Below are 16368 nucleotides of genomic sequence, written 5' to 3' on the forward strand. Positions count from 1 at the left end.
TCATCAGCCATTTGTTCTCAGCAGACCACCTTCTCTCCAAAACTAAAGCGCTTAGATCCTTCTGATAAAGGTGGAGGCACTCCAGGTGCTAGTAGATAAGATGAAAATGCCCACCTTTTTCCTAAAGTAATTATTAGAGACTCACTTTAGAAATATTAATGCTTGTTCAGAGTATGTCTTTTACAAATCTGTGTGCTACCTCTTTGCCATCCTGGCCGTTGTTAGTAAGATAAATAGAAGAAAACAGAATCTGAATTATCCTAATGACCAAGGAGCTTTTGTGCCCCTTGATCTACAGTTATTTGGTGAGATTCTACTAAAAATTTAGAAAAAGCCCTGCACATACAATATCTCTATTGTAGAGCTTTCTATTCTAGAACAGGCAAATTGTGGGTACCACCACAGCCTTTTGTTCCTCTTTTTAAAGCTATGAGTTTACCATAAAAGTAGTGATTTTTCCCCAGCCTGAAAGGAATCCCTTCGGTTCTGCTGGGGTCATGCTCTTGTCACAATTTCCTCCTGTCTATTTTCCCTTCCTCCACCTTGAGCAGACGACATAAATCAGGCCTGTGAGCAGCATTTATTGTACTTAGCAATCTTGGCTATTCTCACGGTCTGCAGCATAGCTAGGTCTCCCAACCAATAAATGTCAGTGGTTGACTTAAGTGTCAGGAACAGAATTTTGCGAAAGCATTTGGTGGAGTGGTATTTGTCACCTCAGAGAGGAGGTCTCATATTGAAGCGATCACCATTAGAGCTCCTTTTGCAGAAGCTCAGCCTTATGCATTGACTTTTCTACCAGCTGGCTGTCAGAGAAGGCTTGACAGGTAGTACTCTGCTTATTGACTCTGGACTTCACTCATGTTTCCTTTTTTCAACATGGCCCCACAAAGCATTAATGAACAGAACTAATTTCAAATTAAAACAATTTCCCACCATGGAACTTTTATTGTAATCCAATTTGGAGTACGTATTTTCATTGGACCTTAATAAATGGATTTCTCCTTTCACACCTCATACACTGGCTCCGGCAAAAGTCCCGGTAAAGATGTGTAAAAAGGCTTACAAATAATGTATTATTTTTTTGCAGCTGCAATAAATAAATAATTTGACTCATCCAGTTTTCGATTTCAAACACTGTTTTCCGTAAAGAAAAGAAAAATCCAATGTTATCAAGTATCATGTTATTGTGTCCCCTCAGGGAAATTCTCCTTACAGCAAGGTGGGACAAGAAAACATAGACAATATACCCATGCACACAGAAACAATCACATAATGAATTTAGCACCAGTAAAATTAGTAAATATCCATGTACAATTATCAATTTAAACAGGCTGAACAACAAATCAAGCCTGATAACCTTTAAAATGTATCGGAATGATAGCCCTGTTAGTAAAAAAGGTTTTCCATCTGTTTGTTCTCCTCCCCATTGGTCGTAGCTTAAATTCACTATGAAGTGGGTGATTTGAAGAATGATTTATGTGTTCTGCCTTTTGCTGGACTCTTTTTTTTTTTTTAAGTTTCTTCTTCTAAAACTGGTAATCTCCCTCCTATAATTTTTCCAGCAGTTTTTTACAATTTGTTTAATCTTGTTGTATGTTAAGAAAAAAATATTTGTTACATAATCACAGTTACAATTATAGGTACCGCTAAGAATTATTTTTGAATAAATGTAACTAAAGGATTTACCACAGTTTTTTTATTATATATAAATCACTGTCTAGGAACCTTTGCATGAAACAGATGTTGAATAAATAGTAGATTCAATGCCCACTCTTAAGTATAGTAGAGGATTTCATTTCAAAGTTTATTTGGTAGGGACAGACACACATCGACATAGACAAACTGAACATGACAGCAGTTATGGCACTGGCAGAAGTTACGTCTAGCAGACGTCTGCAGTTAGTTAGATGGAACAAACTTTAATCCGAGAAACTATCGACAATTGTAAATCAATTTTTTGTTTGCATTCCTAGTTGTAAGGCTTTTTACCAGGGGATCCACTACATGTGGTTGGCACTGTGCCTTCGTGATAATCATTTCCTGGCTAAATTAGGTTGATCTAACAGAATGCTCTATTGTGTTAGATCAGCACATTAAGTTAATGTCTGAAATATATAAGATTTGTTTTTAGCATTGAAAGATTGTCATAAGTTTGATACAGCAGTTGGGTTGAAAAGGCCACGGATTATTTAAACCCCTTTCCGCATCTAATGCTTTCCATTAGAGACATGAACTAAAGTGTCTATTTTTAGTCTGAATAATAACCAAAAAGAATGAAGTTCTTCATTTGTTTGTCTAACTTTGGTTTTCTTTACATTACAGATGCTACATTAAAACACAGAGTAGCAGTGAGTAACTTTGGCTCCTAATTAATCCAGTTAGAAGGATCGGATACACCTTGTGTGTTTTGAAAATAAGTTATAGCAATAATTTTCCAACTTTCTATACTTTTTTTTTTAATTTTCTTCCTTTACTAGATGCAGTGCCTTGTTTTATTTGGTTCAGATGCTGTTTTTCACAGCTTCTGTGCCAAGTAAAACAAGGGGGGATTGTGCCCTAAAGTGTTTGACCTGAAGCTGAAATTTCCACCATTTGATTACATATAAATATTTTCAGCTGCTTCCATCCACTGCTTAATACAATGCAGTCTTTGTTAGCTTGATATGAACTTTTATGGCTAAGCAGCCAGCTCTCAAGTATGTCTTGAAGAGTTTTTTGTGGTGGTGCGGCTTCTCATCTGACAAACGGTAACAGTGAACAGATTGTCCTCAGATGAGGTAAGAGATCAAGAACTGAGACCAACCAGGCTGTTGCACTCACACTACTAAATCTCCATGAATATAAAATGCCTCATTTGTATCTCTTTCCACCTTTTGTCACAGCGCAACCACAAGTCTTAATTTATTTTAATGAAAGGAAAATTAAACATTGATTGTTTTTCAAACAAAATCTGCATTTGTATTGAGTCCCCCCCGGGTCAATACATTGTGATGTCTGTCCCATTACAGCTGCATGTCTTTTGGGATATGTCTCCTACAGCTTTGCACATCTAGACACCTACACTAGTGCTCATTCCTCTTGGGAAAATTTCCCAAGCTTAAATAGGATTAGGAGCACCCCAAACAGCAGTTCCAAAGTATTCACATAGACCGTCAATTCGATTTAAGTCTGGAATTTGAGCATTTTCACTGGTGAATATGCTATTCTATACATTGTAGCTCTGGCTGTTAGGTGAACCTCTCCTTTAGTCTCAAGGTTCACAGAATCAATTATCAAACTCTAAGCCTGGCTTAGGAATGCTTAAATGCTCTTGCTCCTGTGTAACTCTCTGATTTACTCCATGCTTTTTTCCCCCTTTCCAGGCCCTTAGATTAGCTGACCAGTTGCTTTTAACTTCCCCAAAAATTAGGCGGACATTTAGAGATCAGCCTCTCAGACTTTGGAATACATTGCCTTAAAAATTAGACAGACCTCTTCACTTCCTGTTTTTAAGTCTCTTTTCACAACACCGTTTTTTTCAATAGTGTTTCGCCCTGTGTGGGGGTTTGGTGAGGGCTAGCGGGTTTCATTAATACATAGCATCCTGAATGCAGGCTGAAACGATCAATTTTTGTCTCATTTCACCGGACCATCTTCTTCCACATATGGTGGGTTCACTACATAGCTTCTTGGAAACTGCAAGTAAGAGTTATGGCTTTTTTTCAACAATGACGCTCTTCTTTCCACTCCACTCTTAAAGGCCCGATTTCTTCAGTGTGCCGTTAATAGCTTTCCTCTTGACAGATTCTTCCACCTAAGATGATGAGTTCTGTAGCTCATGCAGATATGGGCTCCTGGACGTTGCTCCAATTATTTCTTTCCTCCTTTATACAATGAGGAGATACGGAGTTGTCCAGGACATGGCAGTCCTATGTGCTAAGATAAAAGCCGAGCAGATTTCTTCTCTTTTTACTTGAGAACATTTTGCTTCTTATCCAAAACACATTTTAGTTCTAAAAATGGTTGCAAGTATGGAGCTTCGAAGTTGTAGGTCATGTGAGTCAATCCTCCATCTGTCACAGTGTCCTTGTCACTTGTGCGGTTCTTCAGAACAATGCCAACACGTAAGATGTTTTGATCGCAAATTACAAATGGTTGTAAATCTGTCTGGGAGACAGTCAAGGCTGGTTGATTGTTTGCATTGGATCCCAGGGAGTGGTGATGTTTAGAAAGTAGGTATTGGTCCATATGTGTCTGTTTTCTACATATGGTAGCTTGTCTTTGGTTTCCTCTTTGGTTAAAAAAATGACTGGCTGGGTTCTCATGGCAGTTCCGTGCTTTGCTTCGCCGGTCCACCATGAGCTTGGCCATTATGGAAAAAACTGGGGATTCTGTCTAATGTTCGTGCTCCTGCCTTAAAGAATTTGTCATTTTATTTAAAAAATAGTTCAGAGTCAGAGTTCCAAGTGCAAATCTGGTCTAGGGTGAAGCATGCAGTAGTAAATAGAGATCGACCGATAAATCGATTTTAAAAATGTTTCCGTTCCTTTTTCCTGTATCAGCATCGGCCGATATGTGCAGCCATTCGCCGATCCATTATCTAAAGACCCACGTCTGATATCCAGCTGACGAGTTGCCACCGCTGTGCGTGTCTATGTTCCCATGGAGAATCATGTATGCACATGAAAACAATTACCAATCACTACACGTAATCTAACTTTTATGCAGGTCTAACTTTACATAAATTAATGTCCATACACTGCAGCAGTGATCTGTCTTTTTTCTTCTCCTCCTTCTCACCACTGAACTGAAGAAGCTCTTTTCTTGCTGTGATACGTTCATTAAATGCGAGCAAAGCACCACCATAAGGGTCGTTTATTTTTTTTTCAGTGTACCTTTCAAACTGTAGCTAAAGCTCATTTTTAATATTAGTTGGTTTAAACACAAGTTTTGAGACTCGTGTAACATTTGTTATCATTGTATCATTTTTCCCATGTAAATGGAGGAAGAAAAAGCAATATCTGCACCAAGAATCGGCCCCAAAAAATCGGCAGCACAGATCGGGTATCGGCTAGACTGATGTCAAAATATCAGCCTGAAAAAACCTGTATCAGTTGATTTCTAGTGGTAGTGTGACAAAATGAGGAACTCTTTTAAAGAGTAGGACTATTTCACACTAATATCTATTTGCAGGGTGCTGTAACCCAGTTTGATGAAGTTGAATATGGTGACAGGGAAGTGGGAAGCTGAGGCAGCTGTACCTGAGAAGTTAAACCTGATAGAAATGTACTTATAGTCTTCTGCACAATAGCTGGTGTTAACTTTGTTGACACCTCTATACAGTCCAGCATTCCTCCTACTATTGAACGTCTCCCAGTACCAGAGCACACCAGTATTTAAAGCCCATGAGCCACAAGGGCCAGATGACTTAAATAATCCCCAGAAGCACCAGGGGCTGCGTTTTGCAGCTGGATTCCCTTCTAAATCACCCATCTGGGGCGAGTAGGAACTCACTGTTTACTGGCTCATGTCAAAACTCCAGAAAATTACGACTAATTTATAGTTTTTTTCGATATCACATTCATTATGACCGCTCCACATTTTATTGGAGCCAATATTTTATGTTTTATGTGGTGGTGTACTGAGAAACAAACAGCCAGACTAAAGCACGTGTGTGCATAGGCTTCTGCTATGGATTGTCTGTGTGTCCCACACCACCGTACAAACTGGAACAGGTTAGAGACATGAAAGCACGGGATGATTGATGGACACAGCAGATAGGGTCGAGCCGCACATTACATGAAAGAGGTTGAGGGATACAGGCCTCTGTCGTTCGTGTTAAAATATGTTTTCATGTCATCACTCAGAACAGAGGGATGGCCTGTCTGATCTCTGTCTGATGCTATCTATCCTGGCAACTAATCTGATTGAGATGTTTCCTAGAACCTCTGTTTTCTCCATCAGTCTCTCACCTTATACCCCTATGATGCCTGTGGGGAAAGCCTGCATGTAGGTGGAAGGATTTGATAACGAGCAGGTCCTGTGATACATCTGGTCACATGTGGTCTGATAATCTTAATTGCTCCGTACTTACTTATAGTGAGCCAGCCGCTATCAGACCATGTAACAGATTGGACTGCACACTAAATTAGGGCCTGGAAAATCTCATTTCAGACACTTCGCCAGCACCTTTTGAAAGTGTCTAATTTGGAAAGACATATTGTAGACATATTGCTTTGACCGGGTCTGTCTGGCTGTGCAGGAACACTGTTGCCCATGTGCAGCATTTACCTGCCTATGCTTAGGTTGATATATGTATTTGCATGAATCTTTTTTCAATGTAATGTAAACTGAGAATTGTTTACCTGATGCTCCTAAATATAAATACAATCCACTAGATAAAGTCTACTTGGCCCTCTGTAATGGCACAGGGCACCACCCATATACAGAGGCCTTAGTGCTCGACGTGGCTGACCCGGGTTCCATTCCGGCCTGAGGTCCTTTGCCACATGTCTCCCCCCCCCCTCTCTCTCAAACCCCCGTTCCTGTCAGTCTACTGTATGAAAAACGAGCCACTATACCAGAAAAATAAATAAATTAAATTTATGTACTTGCGGCTGTTCTGTGAAGTTCTCAGAGGTTTGTTTCAAGGCACCACGCTGAGAGAGCCGTTCTTTCCCAAATGTTAGTAGAAGCCGTCTGCATGCTTATGTGCTGGAATTTCTACATCTGTGGGCCTGGATGTGACTGGAACACCTGAACTCAATGAGTTCGCAGGGCGAGTGAATACTCTGGTGATATAGTGAATGTACCTGGAGTCATAAGGGCTAACAATAGTACATTGACTACCTGTTGTCCTCCAACAGAAATTACTTTGTTTATTTTTAATCTAAGCTAAGAGAGGCTTTGGGGAATTTTGAAGCTACCCAATTAAAACATCAGCATCATGTATTTGTGTGTGCATTAAGAATGAGAAGCATGCTGCTGTTTCTGACTCGGCTCAACATGTAGAGGCGCTGACTTATTAAAGACATGTTCTTAACAGGCTCAAAGGTTATTGCCGTGTCAAAAATACTAGGGGGAAGCACTACTGAGTTTTATATGCACAATCAGAACATAAAACAAATGATTTTTGGCACACGGATCTGAAAAATATTGTGTTACAACCCCATACTTATTATACTTCTGTGGTTTTTGTGCCCTGCTGCTTCAGCTTGCCTGTGTTGTAGTTACTCTACTTCCTCCGGCTGGATCATCACTGCCTCTAACGGTATCTTTTCAATTTGTGTTTATGTTACCCACTCTGTATTTACAGAGTCTGACAAATCCTATAATCTCCATACATATGTTGTCTGGTTTTATGTGGTGTCAAAGGGAAATGGTTTGGGCCCCGATCAAGAAAGACTCTTTGATCTTGCGTAAGTTTGACAGTGGAAGGAAGCCAACACAACACAGGCCCACCTGGATTTTCAGATGTAGCAGATCGAGGCACACAAAACTGATCATTTACATTTTTCTTTCCGTGTCTTTCAGAGGAAGTGTTTTCTGCTCAGCACGAAAGTCTGAAGGAGGAGAAAGAATCCTTAACAAAGTTGCAGAAGGAATGTACAGCCAAGAGGTATGTGTGAAGATGTAATTAGGCTTTTCTGGAGATAAAAACCTTGTGCTCTTATTCGTACATGTCAGATCCATGCTCTCGAAACTCGCAGTGTTTCTGTGTTTTCATTAAATTATGACAAGAGAATAAACACCCTGTTGAGTCGCCCCACTTTGCTCCTTTAAAACAAGACGGTGTTTGTGGCGCTGTGTGTTTGTTTCTGTTTTCTTTGCATTCCTAAAAAGCCCATTAACGTGCTTCTGTCCTGGCTTATGGAGGGATGCTTGTGGTGGGTGCGGACACTGGACACGGCTTTTTGTACCTGAAAATTACCTGACCGCTCCAGAGGGCCAGTCAGAGCCTCAGAAAGGCCTGTTGGGGTTAAGAGACTCAAAGGACAGGAAATTCATGCAGGATCTTGGACATCTGCCTAACATCCATTATATGTTGCTGTCATTATAGATCAAGAAGAATCCTTTAACAAAATGCATGTAACAAATATTCTTCTCGTTGTTTGACTCTGAATCAGACTCAGCTTTTTCTATTCCAGGGCAGTCAGGATGCCCCGGTTTCTTTCTATTTGATATATATATATATATATATATATATATATATATATATATATATATATATATATATATATATATATATATATATATATATATATATATATATATATATATATATATATATATAAAAATAAATAAATAAATAAATACCTGGGGAAATCTATTTAAGAAATTCCAGTCTGCTAAAGTTGCTTATAAATCACCTCCTTTAAATGTCAGGTGGTTAAACAGATTTGTTGTTTTCTAGTTGTCCTGACAACACTGAGTAGCTAATCTGGTACATCATGTGTTTTTGATCCATGCCTGCTTCTCACACAACTGAACTGACTCCACGTTTTTTTGGCTGCTGGATGCTGGTCGTCTGTCTCCTTCTCTCCTCTTTACCTACGCTGAGAGAAAACGCATCCACACTATGTTTGATTTATGCCTTTTAAAGAGTTGGTAGCCATTACGCAATAAGAGCATACTTGTTAAACAAAATGCCACATTAACAGGAAAATATCTATACTTGGGGGGGGGGGGGGTGAATTGCCTTAATCCATATACAAAATCAGTGGAAAGTGCGAATAATTGCACAGCTGTTGTAGTATGCAGTCAAAATATTGATCAAAGGTTTGTTTGGAATGCTTTTACCTTCCAAGTGTCAGAAGATCACATTTAACATGCCAAGAATACATTGGATTGAACTTCACTGCAGTAGATGTCCAGGCCTTACACAGGTGAAAGTGTCAAAATACATTTGAGGTCGCACAAAATGTTGGAACTGATCTAGATCAAGGGAAAATGTGGATTTATTGTAACTGATATTGTCATTGTGGTATTTAACAATAAAACCAGCCGTTCAGAACTGATCAGCTTCCCACAGACTCATTATAGGTCTCTCGTGCAATGATAATGAGCTTAATGCTATAACAGGCATATTGTGAATGGCAGAATGAAGGTAAACTCTGTGGTTGTTCAGTCCCAGCACATCAGGTTATGTTTGACAGTCCTAAACCAGGCATCCTGAAAATGTTTCTGTCACTCTGAATCAACTTGTAATCACAATAGTTGAGCTCAGCAGAGATTTGTAAAGTTGTCCAAGTGCAACCCGTTTAAATCATAGGCTGTCAAAGTACATAAAATTAGGTTTTATTTACTGCGGAAGCATGTTTTTCCAAGACTGTGCACACAGACTCATGCTTGGAGTATTCAGACCTCTAAAGTACCCATATTAAGACTCTATTCTCCAATTTAGGGATACGTGGCAATGTTTGATTACCTTATTGTAGAGAGTTATTGCAGGTAAGCCAAAAATTATTCATAACCCTTGCACATTTAGGTCAAAAATAAATTTTCATGGGACGAGTTACTTTGTTTCTGACAGGAAATGAGTCGTGCATCTCTCAAAAGACAATAAAACAAAGTAAAAAGAAGAATCCGTTTAGAAATGTATTTATTTTGCTTTTTGTAAATGTCAAAAATCGTTTTTACTCCTCTGAATAATCAGTGGGGAAATCTTTATTTGCATTACGTTAGTCAAACTGCCTTCGCAAGTTCTCCGTTATCCAGGTCATCGCAACAGCAAACAGGCTTAAATCAAAGGCAACCAGACTTTTGCTCAGTTCTTTCTCAAAACGTTTCGACACCTTTCCAGGAGTCTTTGTCAAAATCAAACTGTTCTTATAGTGGGTGGACATCTTTTTACATGCTTCTCAATGAGCTTCTTCCAGGTCTTTCTATTAAAAAAATGTTTTGAAAAACTAAAATACTTTAAAAGCACAAAAGGTATAAATGCACAGGTCAGAGCCTCACTCTCCTGAAATGGCGAATACCAATAATATTTGCATAGATGAAATAACATAGGGTTATAGAAGAATGGAGGGAAACTGTAAAGTTTCAGCGTTAACACACAGTAAAAAGAAACTCGACACAGCGGGTGCAACAAAGACCTTTGGGAGGCAGAAACAACTACTAAACATAGTTCAGGTTTTACCCAGGCTGTAGGTTGGGTACAGAGAAAAGTACCATTATCAACATTTGGTTGACTTCCATGCATATCTGAAGTGTACATGTTTAACTGTAAGTTAACTCAGCCGTATTAAGAGGGAGAGAAGAAAAGCTGGATGAAAGGATCTACTCTTCAACCTTCTCTTCAAGTATTCAAAGGGACAGTTGGGAGAGTTTGCATGCTTTAGGAAAATACTTTTAAATGAGGTGGTATGGTGGGCAGCCCGGTTATACGAGCCAAAGCCTGCTGGACACTCCAGATCAAACGATCTTCACCCCCCGTCTATCTGCTCTCCCACTTGCACCAAAGTGTTTCTTGCTGGGAGAATAGAAATAATAAAAGGTTGCAAACCACAGGCGAAGCCAGAAAGGAAATTCAAGTGAAAGGTTGGGAGCATTTATGGGAGGATGGATCACATTCAATTACGATTTCTCCCCCAAATCTCTTTTCATCTTCACAAAATGACGGGCTATTACCCACACCGCTCCACCAGCATTGGTGAATCGTACGGGACACAGGGGGATAAAAAAAAGATCACAATGTAAACACGCACTTTCAGACCCTGGTCAGACAAACTGCTAATATTTGTATGATTATTTTTTTTCTTAAATCAATCCTAACATTGCTTTTAAAAGCCATGAATTTTCTTGTAGTTGCTCTATATTTCCCCCTTCAGGTAAAGATTTGCAAAAAGCTTTAAAAATACTTTCAGCATTTACTGGAACACTGTAAACCCAGAGGAAAAACGTCCAAAATATAACCTTTTAAATAAATTTTTATGTTGGGATGTTGTTTATTTTTGGGGGAGGGGAAAAAATCCTACCTTTTTAGAAATAAATATTTTAGAAAATCACTAAGAACATTTATACTACAATAAATGTACCAGAAGTAACATTCTGCAGATTTGCAGACTAACGCCAAGCACCTTTTTAAGTAGTAACCAGAAGCTTTTGCTATCGGGTTGTTAACGACCTGACAAACGGGCCTATTTTTAGTCTCTTCAAGGCAGAAAAGACAAGAGAACAAGTAATTCAGATAAGGCAGGTTTGTGTTGATCCCAATTAGCTGTTTACACAGCAAAGCAACTTTAATTAGCAATCCTCGTCTTGTTTCTTCCTGGGGTAAAACATGAAGCCCGTTTCCTTTCGCACTCTTCAGCGTGGCAACGACAAGAGAACATGCTGTTCAAATGTTTGTGCAAATCTTTATAGATCAGGAAGGGGCTATAAGAAAAGAGAAAATAGAGCTGAATCTGCCGTGGTAGAGTTCAAAGATTTAAGAACAACTGTGTTTATCTTACCACCACTCGCAATGGGGAGGATGGAATGGGAGGGAGAAAATGCACATCAGTGTTTGACATCTGGAGGTTGCACTTGTCATCGTCTTTTTTGTGTGAAATTTTGCCACCGGGTTTCAAGAATGAATTGATTTGAAGGCTTTTGACACACCAGGGTAGTCAGTGATAATGGTGTAAGTTAGACAGATGATCTGGTTACCAGGGCTTAAAGGGTTCATTACAAAGTGGTCATTTCAAACCTGTCAAAACCCACCAAACTGATTTGAACCCGTTCCTTTTCCTCCGTCAGTCCATGTGAGAGCTGTGGTCTCCCAGCTTTCTCCTCGGTGCTCCCAGTATCCCCCACGCTTTGTCTCCTCCCTCCAGTACGTTGCTCCCTCTGCTCATCCTTTGTCTGGTTTGATCTCCTCAGAGAGCAGTTCCTCAAGACCAACGCCCAGCTCACCTTCCGCTGCCGTCAGCTTCTCTCTGAGCTCTCCTACATCTACCCCATCGATGTGGTAAGAGTGCCTGATACTCCTCTTCCCCATAACACATATCGTTTTTAGCACAATTACACATGCACCGATCGGAATATTGACATTTCTGATTAGTTTTTGTAAAGCTTGTACTTTCTAATAAAATTTTAACCAGTTTACAATTGTCTCTAAGATAGCGGCATTCAGAATATTTTTCCAGACTTCCTGTCCTGTGCGGCAGTAAATTATTGAAGAGTGAACATCACGCCATGTGTGTGAGAGTAGTCATTATTTAAATGGGGTTTTATACAAAGACAAAAATCATGACAAAGCTGAGTTTTAAAATGACATCACTATATTATTTTAGCTATAAGCACATCTATTAGTGTTAAATTAGTCACTGTTTCTATATTCTAGAGAATATAGGTCCTTATCTTAACTCTGATATTTCCAAAGAGCTGCAAATGTTTCCAAATCTAGAGCGTTTCATGACAGGTTGAGAACTCAAAAGCATAAAGCGTATGCTCAGCCTTCCTGTTACCTGCTGAGAGCGTTGCTCTCTCCTACAGATATTAAACCACAGACATTTCTCACCATGTTGCATAAAATATACTTTCCCTGTGCTTCGACTTGTATAATTTCAAACAAAACGCACATCTTAACTGTAAATATTGCAGAAAAAGTTTAGATTTTGGAGTTTCCGACTGTCCGGTCCCCAGTGAGAGCTGATCATCTTGAGAGTTGGTCACCTGCTGATTTCCCTAAAGACAATAATTGATCGCATTTTTAAAAAAACAACTGAAGTCGATGAAGCTAGAATTTTGGAGACAGTATACGATGTGCATTTTTTCCCCCTGTCTTTATTCCAAAATGATGTCTAATTCCTTTTAATATCCGTTTCACAGTTCACATTTCACCACTTTCAAAGATCATCCAGAGTCCTCGCATTTCTGCAGATTCCTCACAGACTCATTATAATCACTCAGTTTTGTAAGATATTTGGCTAACAAACTAAATGTAGGACTGCTGATACCACAAGACAATAACCGGATGATTTAAAGCAAATCCATCTGCCAGCTGTACGGTGTTTCCTCCCAAATGAGCCCTCATCTTGTGTGGGTCTGCTTCTGCTGGCTGCTTGTTGTCCTTAATATGAAACCTCTTATTTAAATCTGCAGGTCAATCAGTCGGATTATGTCATCTGTGGAGTGAAGCTGCCAAACTCGGACGACTTTCAAGGTAATTTATTATGTGTCTGCGTGTGTGTTTTAAATTACCGGAAAGGACAAGCATGCTGAACATTTTATGTATCTTCCCTTTAAAGCCTGTGAATGTAGATAGATGCTTACTGAAGGACCTGGAACGTTTTACGGTTTGTCGATTTTTAACACCTCTCTAAACTGACAAATATCCGTGAACCCTGCATGTATGTCCCTTTTTGGACAGAAAAGAAGTCAGATGATCGTATTTATCACTATATTAAATCAAATGATGCAGACACAGGAGAGCACGGCTTGAAGGTTTTTCAGTTTTATTCAGACGTGCCTGTGGAAGTGAAGTGGCCCTCACCTGGTTTCAATGAAGGGCCTTAATTCAGTGCTGTTCTTTTCTAAAGACAACATGTGTTTCATTTGCTTCCTTAACTCCCCTTGTGCATTTTGTTCTGCCTACTATTTTCCTCCTCTTTGCAAAAATAAAACAAACGGAAAGAAACTATCCGTATTTGCCCGTATTTTGAGCCGTGTGGTTAGGAAAAGCAAGAAGAAGGTGGCTCCGTCCTGAGTCATCCAAAATAAATGCATAAATAACCAGACAAAAAAAAAAGGTAGACTGAAAAGAATTTACTTTGAGAGGTTTACTCTCCAGATGACTTGGTAAGTATGCAGCAAGCCTTGTTTACTTTCTTGAATTTTTCAGTACCATTAATTGGTTTGATGTTTCGCTGAACGTTGATGCAAAAGCAGATTCTTATGCAGCCTCTCAGTCATTTTATCCGTTCCACCACCCAAAGGAAACCTGCTTAAAATAACCCACAGTTTAATGTTGGGCTTAGTCTAAGGCAACTTTCTATGAAGCAGCTTTGTCAGCAGGTGGTGCAGAGCCGCAGACCCCTGGTTATCATCTTGGTGGGAAAAGGTTAGAGGAAGGGGTCACACCATATGTTTAGTAAAACACAGGATTTACTGTTACAGCAAAGAAAGGGCAATGACTTCCTAATCGCTCAGATGAATGGAGGGCAGCCTGTATGAATGTGTACTGCATGGACAGCTTCAGTGTGCAGCACTCGTGCAGCTCTGGGAACACACCAGCCAGTGTCCCTGCAACATTCTCCAGCTACCCTCCGTCCCGGTCCGTTAGCCCTGTGAGGCCCCAGAGTCCATAATTCAAAAGTGGTTCTCCGTTTCCCACTGTCACCTTCCACCTGTTAAAATTTCTGTCAGCACACCAGAGCAGCACAGAGACAGCCGCCCTGTTTTTGTTATTCCAAAGCTGGGTCTGCTTTTGCTTTCACTTCTCCATCACAGTGCCTTCCGAAAGTATTCACACCCCTGGAACCTTTTCTCGTTTAGTCGCTGAGGATCAACTTCAGTGTTATTTTATTGGGACTTTGTATGCTGGGGTAACAGAAATAGTGGATAACTGTGAGGCAGAAGGAAGTGATTCATGGTTTTCATGTTTTGACACGGAAAAAAATCTGAAAGGGATTGTGTGCATTTGTATTGAACGTGCTTTTGTAGTCCACTAATTCTGACCCGCTTCCCTGACCCTGCTGTCCCAGAGTACCCCCCCCCCCCCCCCACAGCTTGATTCTGCCACCACTATGTTTCACGGTCTGCCACGCGGTTTGTGCATGCAGACCAAAGGTTGAATTTTGGTTTCTTCTAAACAGAGCACTTTCTTTCACACATTTCAGTATTTCCTACATGGCTGGTGGCAAGCTGCAAATGGGACTTCTTATAGCTTTCCTCTAACAATCATATTGCCACTCTGCCATATTTAGGCCAGATGTTTGGAATGAATTTGCTACCTTAGCTTTGAATGTCTGCAGCTCCCCCACAGTTACCATGGATTTCTTTGCTGCAAGCATCAAGTTGCCCGTAGGCCAAAAAGTCTAAATTTGGTCTCTTCTGACCAGAGCATCTTCTTCCACATGTTCAGTCTCCTCTATATGATTCGTACGATGGATTGAACAGTGTTCCATATCTTCAAATGTTGGGATGTTGTTTGATAGGCTCACTCTGCTTTACAGCTTTCTACTTAACCTCCCCTGCTGTGTTCCTTGATGTTCATGATGTCTGTTCACTAGTGTTCCCTAACAAACCTCTGAGACCTTCACATAACAGCTGGATTAATACTGAGAGGCGGATACACAGGATGACTGTTAACAAATCAGGCGACCTCTGAGAACAGTTGATTGGACTTGATTTTTATGGTAAATGCGGCTGAAAACAAGTGCCAACCACAGTTTTCAAATGTTTATTAGTAAAATAAATAAGTAAAACCATGAATCATTGTCCTTTTTACTTATCAGTTATGCATTTTGTGATGTTGGTGCATCAGATAGATTCTAATAATTACGCTGAAGTTTGGGATTATATAATGTGTAAAAATGTGAAACTGTCCTTCCACAGCGCCTTGCAAAAGTATTCAGAACCCTTGAACAAACATTTGCTGGTTCAGATACTCATGCTGGTAATAATCATCGCCAATACTGCAACAAGGCAGAAGGAATGATCTCAAATTTTAGAGCAACTGTTTATTTTATCTTTGCCCCGACACATTAGTTGTAGTCTGTACATTTTCCTCTCTGATTTCTTCCTTGGTGTAAAATGTTTACGCCTTACCACTTTTTTTATGCGAAGCTTTAGAAGACAGAAACTAGAGCTCCCAGTTTAGCAAATGTTTTCTGTTTGCCGTTGCGTATTTTGTGAGACTTTAAGAACAGCATGAGCACAACTGCTCATCTTTCCTCAGATCCTTGCTTTCAAAGACATCTTTTGTTGGTTGATTGTGTGTTTTCATTTTGATTCATATGATGCGGACGTCATGTCAGCACAATTTATTTTTCCATGTAATAGAATACCAAACAAAGCAGACAGTGTTGCACGCTGCTGTGCTTTGCAGCTTTGAAGTTTCATACGGAATAAAATACCTTTTCCTGGCTGAATAATGTGCTGCTGTCTTGGGTTGGATTTGCGTTACATGATGTCCTCAGAAGCTTTGATGTGTTAATGTTGTCTCTTTAAAAAGCCCAGCGATGAATTAACAAGTCTGAGTTAAATCCTGTCTGTGCCGCAGCGAAGGATGATGGGAGCGTGGCGGTCGCCCTGGGTTACACGGCACACCTGGTCCTGATGATCTCGTGCTTCCTTCAGCTCCCTCTCCGGTACCCGGTGATCCACAAGGGTTCCCGCTCCTCCATTAAGGACACGATCACCGACAGACTCACGGAGAAGGAGAGAGAGTAAGTAAGA

The 16368-nt window shown here is 40.0% G+C and overlaps 1 protein-coding gene across 1 annotated transcript in view; it reads left to right on the forward strand.

Annotated features, from left to right (window-relative positions):
- uvrag (UV radiation resistance associated gene) overlaps positions 1-16368 on the forward strand; it is a 141164-nt gene that overhangs the window by 46481 nt on the left and 78315 nt on the right. Inside the window, exons 9-12 of the mRNA XM_036143453.1 lie at positions 7516-7600; positions 11848-11935; positions 13072-13132; positions 16193-16358. Of these exons, the coding sequence (XP_035999346.1) occupies positions 7516-7600; positions 11848-11935; positions 13072-13132; positions 16193-16358 (400 nt within the window). The remainder of the gene's footprint in view (positions 1-7515; positions 7601-11847; positions 11936-13071; positions 13133-16192; positions 16359-16368) is intronic.

This window comes from Fundulus heteroclitus, chromosome 11 (assembly GCF_011125445.2).
Source record: "Fundulus heteroclitus isolate FHET01 chromosome 11, MU-UCD_Fhet_4.1, whole genome shotgun sequence".
Lineage (NCBI taxonomy): Eukaryota > Metazoa > Chordata > Actinopteri > Cyprinodontiformes > Fundulidae > Fundulus > Fundulus heteroclitus.